Raw genomic sequence first — 22,063 nt, 5'->3', positions numbered from 1 at the left:
TGCAAAAAAGGGCAGCCAGTTAAATAGATACTCATGAGACTCTCGAGTCAGCTATAAATGACTTTACCATGGCCAGAAAAAAAGAAAAAAAGAAAAAGAAAAAGAGCTATAAATAACTTTCTCATGGCATTGACTCACTACTATGTTACAGAATACAAACCTCGTAAGCCAAGCTCAACATACTCCATCCCTCCATAACTTACAAAAAAGAACAGAGTAAAGAAGAAAAAGAGAAAAACCTAAGACAGACAGAGAAGAGGTTGCCTGCCAATTAGTAGCATTAATATCACAAACTAATGTTGTTCTGCATCCAATCCCTTGGTCAGTTGAGCATTTGATTCGTCATATGCGGCGTCAGCACAAGAAGTGTCCATATCATTCAGACCCAATTCCTCATTCTGCTCCCACGACCTCTGATACTCCTCAACTGCAAACAAGTCGGGCAAGAATTATCAGAAGAGAAAAAAAAAGTTCATCCACACAGAGGAGGACTAGTCAGCATGCATCCATCTTTGGTCACATGAGAAAATCACTCTATGCTGGAGCACAACTATCAATGTAATTGTATAGCTCCCTGTTTAGGTCTCATTTAGGTTGAGACATTATATGCAAGTTATTGCATATCTCAAAAAATGTCTCTTCCATTTGGGCTATATATAAACTCTACCATGGTCAAAAGTGGTTAGATGGACCAGTATCTGCCACTGCCAGGTGACAAACCCTGTAGTTTCCTTGGTAGGTGACATTGGTGCAAGAAACTTGCCTGGATGAGAACATGTGCCTTTTGCCATCAAGACATTACCAGTTGGCATTACCGGCAGATCCATCATTACCTTTGTCAAAATTGCCTCTTTACCAAGCACCAGCAAATTCCCCTAAATGGACAACTATACTCTCCAACACTTCAGCTACTACAAGGGGACATATAGTTCTTAAGCAGCTTTTTGGCCACTTTTTTAAAAATAAGCACAAATCACAAACACCCATGTAGCCTTTTTATTTTTTACTTTTTATTTTAACAGAAAGATGTCAATCTCACCTTCAGATGATACTAGGACAGGCAAGCTAGTAGGGTAAAACAAACTTACATGTTAACTGATGGTCATCCTTAATATCGTCAGTAATTGGAGCAATGAAAGAATTCGCCAGTGCATCGTCGAGAACCAAAGTCCAGTGGTCTTCCAGACTTAAAAGCTGCATCATATTCAAGCTTCCGTAGTGACTAGACAAAAATAAGCAACTAATTGAACTTAACAGAAAAAGTCACTAATGTCTGGAGCAGATGATGAGGTACTTCTTTACTTCTCATAGGAAACTGTGAGGGAAAGACCACCCATCTAATTCTTGCTGACTGAGCCTACTTCATCTGTGCTGTTTGGATATGATTGCAGCTGGTTTATCCAAACCCGCATTGATTCGAATATATTGAGCTCTAATGACTTAGAAATTATACAAGACTACATGTTTATTTTATGCAGGTGTCTAGAGACTTACAACTAAGTTATTGAATAAAGTCAACTTTTCTTTAGCAATGGTAGGAAAGGTGGGGTACACCAATCAATGATCTTCCAAACTAGTTTATATGCATTCTAAGCAACATATTTCTTGCTAAATTCTTATGTCATACCATCATCTGAAAAGATTTTCACATTAATGCAAGGTATAATTACCAACTGCAGTGAATATAAATTAAGTGCTGAAAGCCTCTAAAGAGTCCCATTTCAAGCTGTAAGTGGATAAGTTCTTTTGATATGTTTCTGCACCTTAGCTGCCAATTGACATTTAAAGAAAATGAACGAGTAAACTAAAAAGGGATGAATTATAAAGGCCTGCAGTTGGTCCCGACCTCATTGCTAAACCGAAAAGCAACTCCAAGCAACAGGAGATACTTACAAACTATCTTATATGTTTACTACTCAAAGCCAAATCCTAGCAGTGAGAATAGAGTATTTACAAACCATAATTCATGTCCTGATTTTTTTTAGGGCCTGCAGCAATTGACTCTAGTTTTGAATTTTTCCCTTCATCTAAATCTCGTAACTGTCACACTAACATCTCGGTTTTTTGTGGTAACTAGGTAATAAGTTACATAATAATTGAGGTTTCAATCTAATATAATGTTCAAGATAGGAACTTCGATTTCTCTATTCATTGAGTTTTCTTGATGAAATTTTTATTGCATACGTTAACTTGAAGAAGATTACTGATGATTATGGAAGTAAGATTTAAGAAAATGTTCAGTTTCATGAAAAGATAATCTATTTATTTGTTGTGTTTACTGAAATTGCGCTTGCGTGGTAGTATTAGAAATCAATTTACGTTTTTAACTTGCTATTGGCGCAGTAAGGAAACAAATAAGAAATACTTTCTCTAATATCTTCTGGATTTGAAGGTTTGGTAGTTTAAGGAAGCCAATCTAAGACAGGGAACTGTATTTCTTATAATGATGCGGTTGTTAGTGGATAGAATGATGTTATTGGATGACTATTGGTGTTTTAATTGCATCGATATACCTAGGTAAGTTGGAAATTATACTGTTAAAATAGTTTGTTTCTCATTTATAACCATTAACGGATATTACTAATAGGTACATAAGCATTTTGTAATCTTCAAACAGAAAAATGTAGTCACTTGTAAGAATATAAGATTGTTCACAATTTAAAAGGGTATTTGAACCTGTATAATCGATTATTTCGTTAAATGTTACTGACAAATAAACATTTGTACTCGTAAAATTGAAAGAATGTCTCTAATCAATTAAAAATTTACATTAGTAAACTAGTTACTTTGTTCATAAGTTACCAACGGTAACTGAGACTCCTACTAAACTATATAACATACCCACTTTTTAAATCTGAAAAACAAGCAATAAGCCACTATTGGGTCTGTAGATGGTAGAATTGTCTTTTAATAGTTAGCTTACAAACAGTTATACACCAAATTGTTAAAAAAGAAAAAAAAAAGTAGTTATCTATTGTTATGTTTGTAAAATCCAAAAACAAGCAGTGATATACTATTGGTTTCATTGATGGTAAAATTGCCACATCATTGGTAGCTTATAAATATAGTATACTGGACTAACAAATTACCAGACACTTTTTGCTTGCTATCAATATTTCAAATTTATCACCCATTTTACATATTCACCATCCATGAAGAAAATTCCTTTCTTAGCAAACTGAATTTTTGGACTCATCATGGCACTTCCAACCCTCAATTAATCACACAGCCTATCAGTAAGTTAAATCAAAATAACACATAAAAAGAAGAACAAAGTGAAAAAGGAGAGATAGCAACCTGGGATGACAAATCATTATGAAGGGAGGCATGTCTAAACAATCCTTCAACCTAATTTAAGTTTTTTCTATGCAATCATACTTTACCTTCCGTAGTCTTTCTTGAAAGTCTTTCCACTTTGCTCTCTTGTGATCATCAAGACTATCTCCAAAAGTAAATCCATGCACCCTCTCAAGGCCTACGGTCATAGGTATGTCATCAGTTAAAAAGTTTCTTTATTGACGAACATACTACTAACTAAAATACATACAAAACAAGAAATGCTCTGGGAGTAATCCGCTTAGCAATCTTATATACCTTAACACTTAGTGCAACCTACAAATAAACTATAGATGCACACAATACGATCAATTTGCACTACTTAAAGTTTCCAGTTTTCTATGTATCCCCCCCAATTCTTCAAACAGACAAACAAGTTGAATTGAAAATGCAAAAAGGACTATTATTTACATAAGATGCATCTTCCACAAAGAATTTAAAGTCAGCTTGAGATCCCATGAAATTCCATGTCTGGAATCATATCATCCCTACTCTTAAAGTTCTTTGATAATCCTATCTTTACAATTAAAGAAAAAAAAAAAACACATATTGCAACTATTATTCCAAATAATTAAACTCACTAACTTGCATGTATTGATTAGGTGCACGGCATAGGTTAGATTGCACATAACACTGAGTGCAAGTAATTTCATGTTTGGGCCACCTAGCTAAGCTTTGGCTTGCGTCTTACTAGGAGCATGAGGTAAGAGGATAAGGGCAAGGTTTTCCTATCTGAGATGGGTTTCCTCATCGTTTTTTTCTTTTTCTTTAAAGCCTACACTTTGGACTAATACGATCGATTCCATTTCCTTTACCCAAAAACTTACTTTAACTTCTAAAACATTTTGTAATGGAATATAAGAGTATGATTCTAACGAGATTATTACTTAATGAAAATAATTATCAAAATGCAGCCCAGTAAACGCATCTCCATTCTTAAAAGCAACTAAACATCTTTTCTGTCAACGAAAATATTTTAGAATAGTTTTCAAGAACTCTCCTGAAAAGCCAGTTAGTTCCCATCCCAGAACATAAAGATGTGCACTCAAAAGAAGCCATATGTTGGCAAAAGTAGCAAACAATTATGAGATAAAAATGACAACCAGGTCCATTGACTTCAAGAAGACTATCACTCGAATAATTGCCTCAAAAGTCCAACTCAAGAGACAGGAACTAGCCCAACAGTGCGGAGTAAATGATGAAATCATCTCAGTTTTAATACCACCAGTAATCATCACTTGACACTACTTTTTAACGGGGTAGGAAAGCACTGTCTGAGCAAACACAAACTGTACTATAAGGCAATTAAATGTTAACTCTTTTTCCACATTACCAAATGGCCATTACAACTGATTTACATTAAGATTTCCAACCAAGCATAACCATCATTTATGTTCAATTTCACAGCATGCAACTCGAACATAAAAAATACTTGATGTATTTCAGATCTATCTTTGGGCTCACTCAATTCTATTACAAAAGGTAAACCAAACAGGGGTGCACAGGACAATAAAGTTATCGAATGATTAAAGAGAACAGGATGAATACTCACTTTCACTTATCTTGGAGATCAATCCTTCAACAGTGGTAACAACTCCACCTAAAGTGCCACTTGCAAGCTCCAACTCAAGCTCCGGAATTCTCACACTAGCAGTATCAGACTACAGAAATTCATAAAGACACCAATCAGATGTGAGGTTACAACTTTAAAAAACAAGAAACATCTTTCAGCTTTCATGTATAGGTTCTAGAAATATAAATTATGCTGTGCAACATGCTTCTCAATTATGTATACAGCAGTCACGCGACATCATAAAACATAGAATAACAACGTTTACTTTCCTACAGAGTTGATCTACAATAAACAAGTTTTGTTGCCAATGGCTCATATGATTTTTTGAATTCGGGCTCTGTTCATTTCACAGAAAATGCAATGTTTCCGGAAAATATTTTCCACGAAGTCATTTTCTAGAAAAATGTCATTATTTTCCCGTGTTCGTCTATAACTTGAAAATAAAGTAGAAAGTACTTTTCGTTGTTCAGTAAGAAAAATTTTCTCTACGTATTTTTTTGAATAATTTTATTATTATTTTATTTTTTAAATCAAATTTTCAAATATATTTTAAACAATCGATTTTTTAATCATTTTTTATTTTTATTTTACTTTTATTTTTTTATTTTTCTTTCATTTTATCTTCTTCTTCTTTGGCCATTCGCTGGCCATGTGACGGCCGAGGCTAGCTTTCGCTGGCTCACCAATCTCACGAGCAGCGAGCCCGAGCTCACCGGCCTCTGGCCTCACCAGAGGCTTGCACTCGCCGCTAGTTCGCTGATCTAGCGAGCGGCGAGCTCGCTCGCCAAAGATCGGCAAGCCAGGCGAGGCCCAAGGTCAGCGGCGCCACCGGCGAGCCTCAAGCTCGCCTTTGGCTGGTCGCCGGCTGTAGCCATGCCAGCGACCAGCCAAAGAAGAAGGTGGAAAAAAAAGAAAAAAGAACAAGAAAAATAATTTAAAATTCCAATTATCAAAAAAGAAACAAGAAAGAAGAGGGCTAATAGGTTATGAGAGGAGAGAGTGAGTAAGGAAAATGTTTCCCCCCTCTTTTAGAAGACTTTTTTTCCTTGGTGGAAAATGATTTCCACAACTAGTTTATTTTCCGTAAAATGAACACCGGAAAATCCGAAAAATATTTTCCCGGAAATTATTTTCTGTGAAACGAACGGGCCCTTAGTCTTTCTTTTCCAAAAATTCCTTCTGTCTCTGATCCTGGGCACCAAACTGGTGCCTGCATTAGAATTTCCTCCTTTAGTAATCCAGATGACCAAAGAAAAGATAAGGAACTATATTCTGGCCATTCCGACTTTACTTACTACACAAATAAGGGATAAAAATAGAAACAACCATCCTCAAGAACCAGAAGTTCAAGCTCTATAATGGAAATTTCTCCTGCTCATAACAATCCTTATTTGCTGTAGAGACCTTACGGAAAAATTTGCTCCACATCATACTGTGATAGAGACATTAAATGTATGAAGAAAATAATAATATGCTATCAAAGAGTGTAAGGCAAGGAAAGTGACTAACATCGAGGGAGTAATGAAAGGTCAAGGTTAGAAAACCAAGAAGACAACCGATAACAGAAAATTTAAAAAAATGTGAAACTCTGATGGGAGCAGAAATTAAAGATGGGTGTAAAAGCCAATGTGCACTCTAGTTGAATAGAAAACAGGAGACAAAAGCAGAAACTATTTCATGTCAACCGCTGTCTGAGGCTGGAAAATGACAGATGTGAATGAAGGCCACAGGCACTAAAGAGGGCAAAAGACTTCAACAAAGAAAGGATTGAGAAGATAAAAAAAATTGTTACCCCAGAAACAACAATCCAGAAGGGAAAAAGACAAAACAAAAGGGTGACAGGTAGAAGATTCAATTGAATTATTTGATAAATATCTAAGGTAGAAACAGCAGGAGACACTAGATGCAATGAAAAGTGGAGTCCTGTCACCTGAAATTGAGAAACATTCTCTGTAACTTATCAGGACTGCTCTGAAACTAGGAGGAGACATCCAGGAACAATATACAGAACCTAATGTAGTGTGATATTACGCCATCCGAAAGCTGTTGAAGTTTATGGTGGGCAAAAATACTGTCCTTTCTCTTAGATATCTACAAGATTGGGGCAGATGCAGCAGAAGGTGACTGAGGAGAACTCACTATCAGTGAAGGGAAAAAGTGAGGGAGGACATAGAAGGGACTCATTTTACTACACTGTGATAGATAAAGAACAAAAGGCAAGGAATCAGAGAGAAAGGAGCCATGATTTTGCTAGAAAGTGGTCGTCATTTTCAAAAACTGGTTATCCAGCTTTCAGCAATTGAGAAATAAAAGTTTGACTTTCATACAGCTAGCCACTTCCTTAAATCAGTTCTGACCGCCATAACAAATTAGAGGTTCCACGCAATGCATTATTTGAAATAATGTAACTACTTTTGACACAATGGATAAGGTGATGGAATCTAGGAAACAACCTTTCAATGGGGTATGAGCTCATTTTATGTCAACATTGTAGTTCATTACTGAATTAAATCGGCAGAAGCAGGAGGCAGTCAGGAATATATGGAACAGGAATTAATAATGAGATAAGCTTAACATAAATTGCTTGCGACTATATCATCCAAACCTTTATAACATCACGGCTCAAATCTTTTGTATTCTTCACACAAAGAGATATTTGCTTTCCCTTCTCAGGAATTCGGCCACCAGGCTTCAACTGCATAATAAAACATTCATGTTGACAAGCTGCTGTGGTAAATAAAGGATAAGGTACATGGACTATGAAGAAGCTACACAAACAATAAATGCAAACCTCTGAATTACGATAACCACAAGCATCGCACGTCGACGCCATCACAATTACTTCTTGAAAGTATGGGATATCTGCATGACTTAAGCACAACAATTATGTATTCTGAAAACTGTATCTACAGCTCACAGATAAAAGCATTCACACCATTCAAAACAAACCCTGTTAACAGTAACATATAATCCTAAGGTGTCAATCTGTCCCTGACTCTTCTTAGGACTTTCCCAATGGATATTTGGTCTTACTGCCCAGAGAAATTCACCTCCTCCTCCTCCTTCTTTTACTTTCAAAAATATATTAGCATGTCATCTAAAGAAGGAAAATTAATCCCTGTCCTGGTATCTTATATCGCACATAACAGATATAACATTAATACATTGAGTAATTTCAAGCATGAAGGATGAGATTCATCAAGTCAATCACAGACTAACAATTACACTTGTTTACTGTTACTCAGCAAATATACTAAAAAATAGAATAGAGCCAATACGCAATTGAAATTAACAATTACTCTTGTTTACTTATTATACTTAGCTTATATTCTAAAAATAGGATGGTGCCAATATGCAATTGAAATATCTACTAAAATCATAATGAAGTAAACCAGAAGAAATGCTTTTCCAAGCCAGAAATATGAATATCCTATACATTTACTCATTCAAAACAAAAACCACAGATGTACACTAGAACATATACTATCCAATTTTGCAAAACTATCACCAAGTGTCATAGAACCAAAAAGGATACTGGTCACGAACATTCGAGTTTCACACCCAGCAGCACAAGTTCCACAAGTCGAAGGGAAAGTCATAACCTATAGAAAGGAGATCCATGAGCAATTATCTGGAGCAATAGCAAAATTGCCAGCATGGCCACAAAGCTTCTTTTCCAAAATTGGCAAATCACTTACTTCTTCAGGTGCAGAGTAACGAAACATAACTTCAGCAATGTCTGCACTATTACTCTGAGCAATCGCATGATGAGCAGCAGCTGCTCCAACTGCTCCATGCGGTTCTCTTCTTCCTGGTTCTGGAACAACACTCTGCATTTGCTCTGTTGTCACTCCATCACCAACTTCTCTGCACTGTGCAGGGTCGACAAGGTACCCTAATAAAGCTTGTTGTTCTGGTGTCCGCTCATAGAACTTGATAGTAAGTGAGGGATCAGGGGATGGGGCAAAACTGTTACACGTTAATATGTTTGTTTAGAAAGCCTGAAGAATCTACAAGTACCAAATATATGATAATCAATGATGAGCTACCAGACAATTCCTTACAGGTTCTCAATGAAGCTGTTTCCAGCGGGATCATCCAAGATGAAGGTAAATGGAGAATCTCCTGAGGCACAAGCTTTCAGTTTTAATAAAAATTGATCAATCGCTTCAGCTGTCTTTGGGTCCACTTTCTGGAAAGAGGGTGTTTGATATGCTGAGAGACAATTCACACAAGTAATACAGCAATAATTACTGGAACTAATTTTAACACGAACCTTGCGTTCTTCTTGGAGGGCTTGGAGTTCTTCTGCAGCTCGTACCAATATTCCTTCAACCTATGCCCATAAGATCAGAGGACATGTTATTAGAACAGCAGGGGTAATGAAAAGTAAGTAAGAATAGAGATGAAATTGCTGCATTTTCAGGACATCTGCATCAGAGACTGCCTATGCACCCTTAAAACTATTACACAAGCAAATCCAGAAAACCCAAGATTTTCAGGATATCAACAAACTTCATAAATTACTGCAGGAAAACCAAGAAAGTCATCCAACTATTGACCACCTAACAGATCTAAAAAATCCCTGATTGAGAGGAAAAAATAATAAAGGTGTACTGCACCAGATATGAACAAAAGAAGAATGCCAAATCACAAATTGCAAAAGAAAGGTTTCGGCATTACCGTTGACAAGGATCCCCTTTGAGCCTCAGGAGGAATTTCGAAATCCAATTCAGGGATCTGCAGAAAACAGGGTAGCCAAATTAAACTCTCAACTGCACATGGTCATAAATTTATCCAATCAGCATATTTGAATCAAAAGAATTCAAACATATTTGTCAAGGAGTTCAAAAGAACAAAAAAGTCAAAATTGCTCAGAGTTAGATGAATACATTGTGGAGAACTAACTTCTGGAAGTTCAACTGAGCTAATATAAGACTCCTCATTCCAACATCCATAAAGGTTCACACTAAGCAGCAGTTTCAAGAAAAAAATTCCATTTAAATGGACAAACTGTGTCATAATAATATATAATGCAGACATAGCATGCTGACAACTTTGGCATGTCATTTTCCAAAAACATGGCCTAGTAGCACATGCCATTTGCCATTTGCCAAATGAGTGCTGCATCATCACCATAAAGCCACTTGAACCCAAACATGTTTATATATCACTATCCTCGACTAGCCAGCATGCAACATAACCTGCAGTAATATCAAATTACTGAAGCAAGATTCGGCTGCTCTTTATTTTCTTTTTGTGTAGGGGAGAGCCAATAAAGTGGAATACCAGGACATTTCCTAATAGCTTACACATTAAAATACCTTGATAGTGGCAGATTCAGATTTCACAACTTGCCGGTCAAGCATCTGCATTCATAAAGCGTCTATAATAAGTACATAAAAAAATTAACAGGATGATCTTCACTTCAACTTCATCAAGAGAGATAATAAGCACCGGCATTCTCAATATAGGAATGGTAACCACAACTAAGATAATAATACCTCATTAAAAGCAATGCATTGCATGTGTAAAATGAGAAACAAAAAGGAATTCAACATAATCTCTTTTACACCATACAAAATTAGAAGTCGTGAACAAGTTAACAGCAAAAAAAGAAAAAAAGAAGATACACAATGACAAGAAGAATATATACAAATGATTAACTCCTAAGAGGATATCGGCAGCTGCAGTTTCATACAATGAAGAAATTCAACAAACTCTTTTTACACTAAGCAAAACTAGAAGTCACGAATGTATAAATAGCAAAAGAAGGTGATATCCAAATGACCAGAAAGGATATCGGCAGCAGCAGTTTCATCAACAAATTTAAGAAACTTTTCTTAGTCCTTACAAGACAAACAAAGAAAAAAGAATGATACACGGAGTATTTTAAAGGACTGCGAAAAGCCAGAAATCCCTTAGAAATGCGAGCTCAACTCTATGGAGACTTTCTCACAGCGAGAAGATTAATTAAAAACGAAAAGCATCAAACTCCAGTTAGCACAACCTTCGGGTCGCCTGTGGGAACCTCCAAACTGTAGCAACATCCCCGAGGTTGGATCTCGCCAGCAAACTGAACTTCATTGTTCCTGTGACATACAAGGGTTCATTTTAAAAAGAAAAAAGAAAAAAGGCCGCACGCACTTGCACAATTACCGCAGTCACCAAAGAAGAAGAAGAAGAAGAAGAAGTAGTTACCTCTCACCACAGTGTGGGCATTCGAAAGCCGACAGCAAGACCTGCAAGAGGGGGAAGAATTCAGTCGGAAAAACCAATGATCATTTGCAAACCTGTAGAAACGAAGCATCGACGTACCTTTCTAAAGTGAGGAATCAACGTAAGCAGAAAGCTCGTCACTCCCTGTGGACCAAACGATGATCATTCAGCGAAATTCCCCAAGACATGAAGCAAATCAAAGACGGGCACAGCAATTCGACATTCGACGCGTGTTCAATCTCACGAGACAGAAGCAATCGCCAACGACACATTGCGTGAGAGAGAGAGAGAGAGAGGGTACGTTTTCGTGGCAGCGCATGCAGAGGCTCTCGACCTTGTAGAGAGGGGCGTCGGCGTCGGCGTCGTCGGTGGAGATGGCTTCCACGACCGACCTCACATCGATTTGTTCCTTCGCGTCGCTCGCGTCCATGTCGTCTCCTTCTTCTTCCGCTTCGGCAATGTTCGAGTTTCGCCCGGACGGAGGAGGAGGAGGAGGCGGCTTAAACGGTCGTAGGGTTGGGCTTCAGAGGTGGGTCGCTGCGGGGCCCGCTAACGATCCCGCGACGGAACTCCAGCCCTCTCTAGATTGCGCTATCTCGCGCACAACTTCGAGCCGAGACGCCGAAAATGTGGAATAATATATTCTCTCTATGCTATTGGTAAAGGTGAGGAAAATTATCCAAAAAATCATAAAATTATTTATTTTTATCGATTCAGTTATAAACATCTTAATTTAATCGATTGATTTTTAATATTTTCGACGTTTTATCAATTGAATTTATCATCTCAATATTGATTAGAAATTGCTAACATACATGCAAAGTATCTTACATGGCACGGATGGTGCTAACGTGTATAATTTTAAAATACATTTTAACATATTTTTAAATTTTATTATTTTGTTCTTTTTCTTTTTCTTTTTCTTTTTCTTCTCTTCTCTAGCCGATTGTGAGGGCCTTGGCAATGATTGACAACCGGCCTTCAACAAGCCTCCCTCGCATTGGCGAGGGGCAAGTCTCGTTAGTGTTTGGACAAGGCTCGCTCAAGGGTGGCAAGGTCGACCTCGACAGTCGTTAGCCATTGCCAAGGCTTGTGACTAGCTAGAGGAAATGGGAAAAGGGAAAAAAAGGAAAAATAAAAGAAAATTGATAAAACTCAAAAAATATTAAAACATTATTAAAAATCATTCATGTTAATACCAGTCATGTCACATAAAACACTAGCTTCCACTTCAACAAATTTTGGTTAAAATTGATTTGATGGACTCAATTGGTAAAATAAGGAAATATTTAAGTTTTACTTGACAAAACTGAAATGTGTAAGATTGAATTGACAAAAATATAATATATTTACAACTTTTTTTGAATTTTTTTCCTAATAAATAAATGTGCATCTTGTGCAAGAATTGTAGAGTAAAAAGAAATAATTTTATTGATGAATATTTGAATATTATATAATAAAAGAAGAAATTGCGGATAAAACAAAAGTACCTAGAATATTTTATAAATGTTTATGGAAAGAGAAAATATTTTGAGATTTGGAATCTTTTTAGGAAGATTATCGTGTGTTAGAAAATATTCAAATTTTAATATAGAAATGTGTGATTGGTGAAATGAAATTATGAAACTATGCATGTGCCCATGGACACAATGTTTGTAAAATAAGTAATTAAAGAAATTTGAAGGAAGAAAATAAAGTATTGACATTCCTTAGAATATTAGGAGGGTCTCCTTTCTTTTTCTTTAATATTAGTATGGATTTTTATTCGGTGTGCACATCGTATATGTATTTAAGAAATTGATATTGAAAGATAAAGCAAAATTACTTTATTACAAGATATTTGGGTAATTAAGTTATGAAAAGAAATTATTCATCAAGAAGAATAATACAAAGAACTTATATATATGTGGAAAAGAAAAACATATTTAAAAAAAAAAGTTGTTGTAGGATATTAAAAAAAAACAACTGTTTTCCAATATTAAGATACGGGAGAGATAAAACCGAACAATCAACTAACGTATTTATTCATGGAGAAAATATTTGTGAAGTAATTAATTAAAGTTACTTGGAGAAGGGTTGGGTTGAGATCTTTTAAATGTAAGATGATCTCTTTAACCTTACAAATTGTAGAAGGGCTAATTGAAAAAACAAAGAAAAAAAGAAAAAAGAAGCACCAAACCTTGAGTGACAATTCTAATCTGAACTTTTTTTTATCTCAATAAAAGTCATCAACTTTTACTTGATTGCCAAATATGGCCCCCATAAACGGAAGCTTGAGATCTTGTACATTATTACAAGCACTTTGGCAAGACAAAACTTAGAATCTCCTACATTATACTTCCCAACAAAATCAATTTATTAATGTCCGTCACTACAGTTCGATATATTGATTGAGATCAATTGATTAATGTTCAAAATAGGCTTCAAAGTTTCAAGGGAGTGTTTGGGCTTGTTTTAGAAAAAAAAAAAAAAAAAGGTTATGGTTGTGAGCTTGGCGAATCTCATCCATGGCATCTCTCGATGGGTGATGGTCCACAACTTCTTATTATGATGAAATGGCAAGGCTGGCTAGGGAGATTTAATGTGGAGATCTTTTTGACTTGTCGGTGAAGTGAAGAAAGACTATAAACAACTAAACCATTATTCTTCAAGACGTGGCTCTAAAAAGAAGACAATGAATAATGTTTTAAATCTAGATAGCAAGCAATATAGATTTATTGCTAAGATGGAAGAGTCATAGTTGGATAAATTAGGGTCTATTTGGTGACCATTCTATTTTTCTATTTTTTTTTTTTGTTATTTTGTTCCTTGAAATAAAAAAGAACTGAAGTATGTTTAGTAAAGTCAGCTAATTTTTCTATTTCCCATAACATATTAGTGATTGGGCATAAATTTGAAACAGAAACAAATGGTTAAAAAAACCTACTTTTTTGTTCTCGAGAATAAAAATAAATAATATAGAAACATGTTGGAAATATATCCAAAGATTACAATATCAATTATCTTCGGAGATTTTGATATCAATTACGGATAAATTGATTTGATTAATCCGTGATTAGTCTAGAGAATAGGAAATTGTAATTCTTGTTTATTTTTTCCTTCTTTTTCTTTTTTCTTTTCTGAATTGATATCAATTTACATAAGTTTATGACTTTTTTTATACTTTTTCCTTTCGATGGAAAGATAGAAGAAAGCACATCCATTTCAACTTGGCTAAAGTTTTGGCTTGTTAGATATAAGATGAAACATGAAAGCTTTTCGCGGAAAGAGTTCTAAAATGTAAATTTCCTTGCATACATGGAGTTTTTATCCTTTTTTTCCACTCAAAATCCGGACATGACGTGAAGGAAAATTAGTTTGACCTTTTGAGCAAAAGTGAAGGTACGTTAGTTTAATATATCCTGATACTTGAAACTGAGTACAATGAAGTGATATTGGATTATCTTGAAGCCTGTGATCTATGTTGTTTAGGAACAAAAGAAAGACATCAAATTTCAACTAGATAATTGTCCAAAAAAATTTAAACCTATTGTGCAACATTTAAATCACTTTTAAATTTTCAATAATCAACTTAGTACTAATTTTTTTTAATAATTTGTTAATATAATCCCTATAGCCAATTTGATTGAAAATCGCTATGTAGGCACTAGCCATGTATGTGGCATAGCTGGTGCCAATATGGTCAGTGCTGATGTGAACATTATTTGTGATTTTTTTTCCTATTTTCCTCCACCCGTCCACGGCCTTGGTGATTTTTGGTCAATGTTGAAAAAATTATTTACATTAATATTGGTCATGCCCCTAGAATGATTAGCGTTCATATCAACAATTTCTTGTTAAAATTGGCCGTAAAAATTATATTGACAAACTATCAAAAGATTTAAGAAAAATTCCAAATAAGAATCTGAAGTGCTCACATTTTTTCAAATAAGGGTTTAGAGCGAACATTATTTCAAATAAAGGTCTAGAATGTCAAATTGTCTCATAAGGGCTTAAGTGGTCAAATCGTTTCAAATAAGGACTTTTGGTCGGTCGATAACTATTCCAGCCATCAAAGAAGGGGTGTTCTAGTTAAAAAAGAATTCTAAGTGTATTTCTTAAATTTTTTTAATTTGTTTTCATTCCTTTTCTTTTCTTTTCTTTTTTCTTTTCTCTTCTTCCCTCTCTTAGCCAGGACAGAGGTCGACGGACTCAGGCGAGAGTCGCCCTCAGCTAGGCAAGTGAGGAATGCCCTTGTTAGTGTTGGGCGAGGCTCACCCACACTAGCTACACAAGGGCTGCCCTTGCCCAACGCCGGTGAGGGCGAGGGCGAGGGCGAGGTCAGCCCTCACCTGAGGTTGGCTGAGGGAAGAAGAGAAAAGTAAATAAAATAAAATAAAAAAACAAATTTAAACAATTAAAAGACTAATATGTCATTTGACCAGTGAGGTTAGGCTTTTTATTTAAGACTAATATGACCACTTCATGCTTTTATATGAAACAATGTCCATTTTTTATATGAGAAAATGAGAGCATTTCAGGTTCTTATTTGAAATTTTCTCAAAAATTTAAGATCGAATTGATAAAATTGAAATAGCTGCTATGCAATAGATCTAAAAAATTTTGGACACTTTTCTTAATTCTAGTGTTAGTGTTGCCAAAATCTCTAGTCCTCGGCTTCATGAAGTTGGAAAATAAGTGGATGCGAAAGGCAGAAGGTGCGTACAATATATTATCTTCTCCAATTTTACAGATCTTGCCGGAGCTTCCTTAAGCTAAAGTTAAAAACGTGAAATAAAAAATTAAACACATTAAACTATAGTACAAGGGTTGGAAATGTTTGAGTATTCTCATATTTGACCATAAGTTTGTCTAGTAGCTCTAATCCAACTACAATTTCCCAAACACAATTTAGGGTGAGTTCTTTTTGGGAAAATATTTTTTGTGTAGGATATGTTTGAGGCAAATAGCTAATTTTCAGCTGTTCGGCTGTGGACTTAAAAGTGAGCCAAAAAAAAGAAAAAAGAAGAAGACTTTTTGATGTTTAGATATTATCTTCAAATATTGTTCTCTTCACTATAGTTATAGTTTAAGATACTAAAATATTATTCAAGATATCACTACTCTATGAAATATAAATTTAAAGTTTTCGATTTATTTTATCAAAATATAGCAACCTAAAAAGAATGACAAAAAAATAGAAAATATGAATATTTAATGATACTAAGTGCTCATAAAACATTATATGAGAGTAATTCTCTATTCTAAAAAAAGTAATGGATGAGTAATACTGCAATAAGAATCTAATTTGGATACAAAAGAGGAAAGGAAAATAAATGTAACATCTAGAATTGGCATTTTCATAAGGCTCACGCTTTTTCCATTTTTTTTTACTACAGACACCCTTATCAACTTGTATTAACCATATTATCCCTTTGCGGATGTATTTAGAACCTAAAAGTTTCGATTACAATTCTACCCACATAATAAAGATTAAAGTCAAATGTGAAGTCCAGTCTTAATCTAAGATTAATTTTTATTTTAATTTTTCTTCTTTTTTTGGTTTTTTCCCCATTTGTGACGAAAATGGTGTTCCTCTTTTCTAGAAATATTAGTTTACTTGGCAGATAATCAATTAGTTATTATGTTAACGAGTTGTGTGTTTGTTTGATATATATATTGTAGTAGGAAACCATCTAAATAGAACCTAAGCATTTAAAAGGGAAAAGTATCATCTAGTTTGAATGAACGCATTTGGTTTAGTTATAAATCCAATAAATCCCTGTATTTTAATTACTTAAATTTCATTTAATTTGGTTAATCCAATTTTTTAATTTATTTTTATGCCTTCACTACACGATTTTTTTTAAAATTTTTTTTTAAAATAAATAATAAATGACAGAGTTAAGTACATAAAATTCAAAAGAACACAATCCTCGAAACATTATTAAATGGAATATTATCTTTGGCTCTATTACATGTGCTTGGTTTATTTTTAGAATAATTGTTTCCTAGTATTATTCATAAAAAGATAAAGATACAATTCATTAACACAAAAATTTGTCAGCAATTTGTCAGCTATTTGCCAAGTAAGTTGTTTTTTTTTTTTTTTAAAGTTAAGAGTGAGCCCCATATTGGACCTCTATCTTCATTGTGTAGGTATAATTATAATTGAAGATTTCTAAGTTCCAAAAGCATAATAAAGCGGGACTCACAAAGAACGGGGTCAATTCAAGATGGCGCAGGTGTCTATGGTAAAAGGAGTAGAGCCTTTCATAAACCCCTTTTATATTATCATCCGAAAAATATAAGTCACATAGCCGAATGGAAAATCATATAACGAAATGATGATTTGCTCCAACAGACCTACGACAAATTAAGCGCTTATACATATGATTGAAGCTAATGGTAGGGATCAATTTGAAAAGAAGATGAAATAGCTTGAAAATTTGCTATGAAGTGAAGATACAAAATGTCCCGAAGAGGAGTGAAGACTAGTAGGGTGTAAGAGAGTGGGGATATTGAAGCCGTCTGTGAGTAAAGAAAGAGTTTTGGATAATAATTTTTCTTTTAATGGAGGAACTATTTTCTTCGATTTTAAGCTTCACCTTAAAATCTTTTCCATTCAACGAAAGCTTGGACAATTAATTTATGGAAATCATTTTCATAAAACAAACATGCCCTTACATTCACAATTAAAAGAGCGCGTCAAAACTGTTCTTTTTCCCCACGAAAGGCATACATTTGTGGAAAAAGAAATCCATAAATAGTCTCCACTGTGTGCATCACATGCCCTGCCATAGCAGCATAGCTCTAAAATGATAGAACATGTTTATTATCACCTGCAACTCCACCATCACTATTATCATCTTCAACTAAATAGCTTAATTTCTGACCCAAAAAAAAAAAAAAAAAAAAAAAAAAAAAACTAGATAGCTTAATCCTATCTTGATTCCATCCAAGGAGCAAAAACATTTTATTTGGCTCGAGGATGATTAACCTGCAAAAAGAGCAGGACATAACATAAGCATATAAGAGATGAGTACAACGTTCACTTTACATCTAGAATCTCTCTGAGGGTATTCAAACTTCCAGAGAAAAAGAATGGCCAAAATTGGGGCATAGCATGCCAATTGTGATGAATTTTCATCGTTACAAACGATTAAAACTCATAAGTCTTCCTTCTCTTGATGCCATCACCATCATCTGTTTTAACAGTTTCATCATCGTTGCTTCTAATCCTACAATATACCCTCTTCTCACCGCCGCAAATCACCTTCCTCAAGCCCCCTTCCATTCCATTTCCAACTCTTCTTCCCATTCCAACGGTGAACTTCACCTTCCCACGCGGTTCCTCTAGCCCCCTCAATGATGAGGTCTTATTCACCAACATCGACTCATTAGACTCATGTTTTTCCAATGATAACGTACTTTCCCATAATTGCTCGCCACGGTTTCTTTGACTAACTAAAATCTCATGATTCTCTACAAAAGTAGCCATATCAGGAAAGGGTGGCAGCCATCTTGGTATGTGCAGGCCCCGAGAAATGCTCGAGAAGTTTGTACTACCACTAGAATGCATCATGGGTAAAGGCAAATCAACCGCACCTCCTTTGGAAATAGGTTTGGCAAAAGGGTTTTCACGTGAGTTCTTTACAAAGTTGTTGAGATCACACAAGACACCAGACGCAAGCACACATGCACTGTTCCTGTGAAGAGAAGCAGCACCTTGGAAGCCTGATACAAAGTTGATGTCATTGAGGGCATTAATAAGGTCAAACATATTTGACTGAGTGCGACTTGAAGCATTTGCATATGCTGCAGCAGATTTAGCGATCGATTGGAGGTATCTTATGGCAACATCTGTAAGAATATCCAGTGCATAGAGTTGGGCTGCCTTGAAACCTACTGATTTGCAGATTTGAGAGACTGCAACTTTCGTTATTGAGGATGCAAATTCTGTCTGATTAGATGCTACAAGCGAGCGATGTTCCTGTTTCTTCGACTTCTTCGACTTAGGTTTCATGGCAAGGTTGCCCTAAAAGGTCAGTGATCCTTAAAACCATAGGAGCCAATATGCCCCTTCCTTTACTGCATCAAAACAAAAGATCTCATGTTAGTGTACATTATCTATGTGCACACCAGAGAGCTGAAAACTGATCATCCAACAATCATAATTAAGAATCCCATTTGAAAGAATCAAATATGACCTATTCCAAACTGCCAAAATATAGGGCCAAAGGGAAAAGACGAAAAACCAAACCCTTACAACCAAGAGGACTAACAAACTTCTGGCCAAAGGAAAAGGACGAAGGCATTGTTTGGTTCCATGACAAGCACTCCCATTCCAAGGAATCTCATTTTCCTTTTCAATTGGTGAGATTACCAAAACTTTTGGCCCTCTGAAAGAGAACTGACGGTCGTGGCAGCTGGTGGCAGTGGTGAGAAGAGGTGAGAGGCAGTGGTCGGCGACCGATGACCGGCTGCTGGTGACAGATGACTGACAACCAGCAATTGGTGGCAGCAGTGGCCAGTGACTGACGACCAGCAGCAGCATTTTTGCGAAATCCTATTCCATGTGGAATACAATTCCATGTTTTTTTTTTTGGTAAGTCAATTCCATGTTTTGATTTCTCTTGAAACAAGAAAATTGTAAGAATTGGATCTCAATCCTTAACAAATCCAATTCCACATTGAACCAAATGTGGCCTAAAAACTTTGCCACAAGAGAGGAGTCTGAAGTGTTTGTCTACAGTACAGAAACTTTGGTCACACATGCACACACCTATTCCAGACATGAGGTGAACAAGTTTCACAGACTACCATCACAGAGGATAATCAACCATATGTAGATCTCACCAGTCAACCATTCTTCAGTTACTGGACTTCAACTCTCACTGATGCACTCTGCATAGCAGAAAGCAAAAATATTGCAACATCTTCAAGAGCATGATCTGATACCACTTACATAGATGACCGTGCCACATCCAGACTAATGATGTAGTTCCTTAAGGGAGCTTTCTCAAATGTAAGAGCATCAAAAGCAAAAATGGCTTTTGATCAACCCAACATGTACCTTGTGGCTCAAGGCAAAGCAGTACCACACAATTGCACACATATGCCCACATACTTATAGACGAACCTGTAAACATTCAGGAACACAGCCAGCCTCTTGCTCGCGTGTGCACATTCTCACATGATGTCTTCTCTTATTTACTAAATATTCATAATCATGTTTAGAAGGAAGACCCCATCATAGTCTCCATGTAAATTAGCTTCAATAGTTTGAATAAAGCCTGACTTGAAAATCCAGGGCTGTTTAACCAATGCCAAATATATCAGTTCAACTACCTAAGGGTTCTGCACAAACAACTACTAAAAATTCTACTTGAAAATTGTCAAGTGCACATATTGCCTTCTAGCGAAGCACGTTTGGCATTACATCCTGGCTAGAGACCTGATTCATTCTGTCAAAAGCCCAAACTCACCAACTTAATTCTACAGACTTGATATTTGTCTAAAAACTACAATCTGACCAAGGGTTAAAGACATGAGTGTGGAAACTAGGAAATGTCACAGCTGACATTATACCTTGTACAAAATTAACATTACCTATGAAGGAGAATGATTGTCAGACATTTGATATTGAAATGTACAGACTTTTTTTAATTCCAGGTGCTAATCACAATGGAGTTCTCTCAGCAAATCGAGGACTTAAAAGCAATTCATGACAATATTATCAAAGGGGCTAAATTAATTAAAGGCAGATCTCCACCAGCCTGCTGACTTCTTCTGAGGGTCCTCTTAACTTTCTGCATACCTAACAATACCGAGCATAGAAAAATTCATTGAGGTATCTATGTCCACTTACATAAAGCAACCCCAACCTCGAAATTTTCCGCGAAAACTTCCATAATGTACTCTATAACCATAATGATCTTAAAATCACGTCCCTATTAAAAGTCAAAGGTGATCACTTTCGAAACATAATCGGACCAGTCCCCTCAAAATTACCCTGATTATGACACGACCTTCAGTCCCCGACATCGTTAAACATTGTCATACACAAATTTACAAGCACTTAGGGCACACGACAGCATCCCACCACGAATTCTCTGCCGAGCAGAGTTCCGCCAGATTCGAAACAAAAAAAGTACGTTCTCCAACAAAAGAGCGCGATTGATTCACAACTCACGATAACCCTAACACCCATCCTCAACATAGTACTTTCCCAAGTTGTTAACACAGAACGCTCCATCCGAACAAGAAAACACAAAAGGAAGGCGAGACGGTCTGAACTCTATCTGATGCTGCTATTACGCATCGGTCGAAGCGGATCACTTAGCTTTGAATCCGCAGGAGAAGAGGGGGGAAGAGAGATTACCTGTTGCGGAGGCAGAGACGAAGGAAAGAGGCCACTGCAACCTTGCAAACCCTACCGATGATGAACTCCTCCGGAGAGACTTCTGCCTTTTTTTGCTTTGCCGCGCAAAAATAGAATTTTTATTTTCCTTCCATATTAAATCGATGTTTAAAATAATTTCCTAATAATAAATCTCTCTCTAAATTATTTGTTGAGATTAGACCCGCCTTGTCAATATTCCTGAATTTGACTTCTATTGAAATAATTGTGGACATTTTGAGTAACTTCTATTTCCCACAAGTTAAAAAATCGATTGAAAGTTCTATCGAAATTAAACCATTAATTATATATTCTATTATTAAATAAAATACTAGCTATATTATTTTTCTCTTACTAAAATTGCTCTCTAAAATAAATTAATGTAATTGAAAAATTACCATGGAATTAACAACAACAAAACAGAAAAAAGTGTATCCTAGTATTATTATAACCTATCTATTCCTTAAGTAGCTTTAAATTGCTTTACATAATAAAATAGTTGGATAGTTAAAAGTAATATAGCTTATTATAATACAACTTTAAAAAATTAATTT

General features: G+C 35.7%; 2 protein-coding genes across 3 annotated transcripts; both read right to left on the bottom strand.

The window, feature by feature from the left end:
* LOC104441250 (zinc finger protein ZPR1) lies at positions 1 to 11,717 on the bottom strand. Its single transcript, XM_010054290.3, has 16 exons — positions 11,430 to 11,717; positions 11,228 to 11,272; positions 11,111 to 11,151; positions 10,920 to 11,001; positions 10,234 to 10,278; positions 9,593 to 9,649; positions 9,186 to 9,245; positions 8,974 to 9,101; positions 8,608 to 8,878; positions 8,445 to 8,511; positions 7,701 to 7,771; positions 7,515 to 7,604; positions 4,889 to 4,997; positions 3,384 to 3,475; positions 1,089 to 1,194; positions 1 to 427 (listed from the first exon to the last, which is right to left on the bottom strand). The coding sequence occupies exons 1-16, from the start codon at positions 11,556 to 11,558 to the stop codon at positions 294 to 296; spliced, it is 1,527 nt and encodes a 508-aa protein (XP_010052592.1). The 5' UTR covers positions 11,559 to 11,717; the 3' UTR covers positions 1 to 293.
* A 6,429-nt stretch (positions 11,718 to 18,146) lies between these two features.
* LOC104441249 (transcription initiation factor TFIID subunit 8) lies at positions 18,147 to 21,619 on the bottom strand. 2 transcript variants are annotated; one of them, XM_039304184.1, is made up of 3 exons: positions 21,492 to 21,578; positions 19,967 to 20,014; positions 18,147 to 19,198 (listed from the first exon to the last, which is right to left on the bottom strand). In XM_039304184.1, exon 3 carries the CDS (start codon positions 19,131 to 19,133, stop codon positions 18,270 to 18,272), a length of 864 nt encoding a protein of 287 aa, XP_039160118.1. In that variant the 5' UTR covers positions 19,134 to 19,198; positions 19,967 to 20,014; positions 21,492 to 21,578; the 3' UTR covers positions 18,147 to 18,269. The 2 variants fall into 2 exon arrangements, with proteins under 2 accessions (XP_039160118.1, XP_010052590.1); XM_010054288.3 differs by lacking the exon at positions 19,967 to 20,014 and having other exon boundaries at positions 21,492 to 21,619.
* Between the last annotated feature and the right edge of the window lie 444 nt (positions 21,620 to 22,063).

The sequence above is a fragment of the Eucalyptus grandis genome, chromosome 11 (assembly GCF_016545825.1).
Source record: "Eucalyptus grandis isolate ANBG69807.140 chromosome 11, ASM1654582v1, whole genome shotgun sequence".
NCBI lineage: Eukaryota > Viridiplantae > Streptophyta > Magnoliopsida > Myrtales > Myrtaceae > Eucalyptus > Eucalyptus grandis.
The sequence above is the reverse complement of the archived record's forward strand: the minus strand, read 5'-3'. Positions and strand labels throughout refer to the sequence as shown.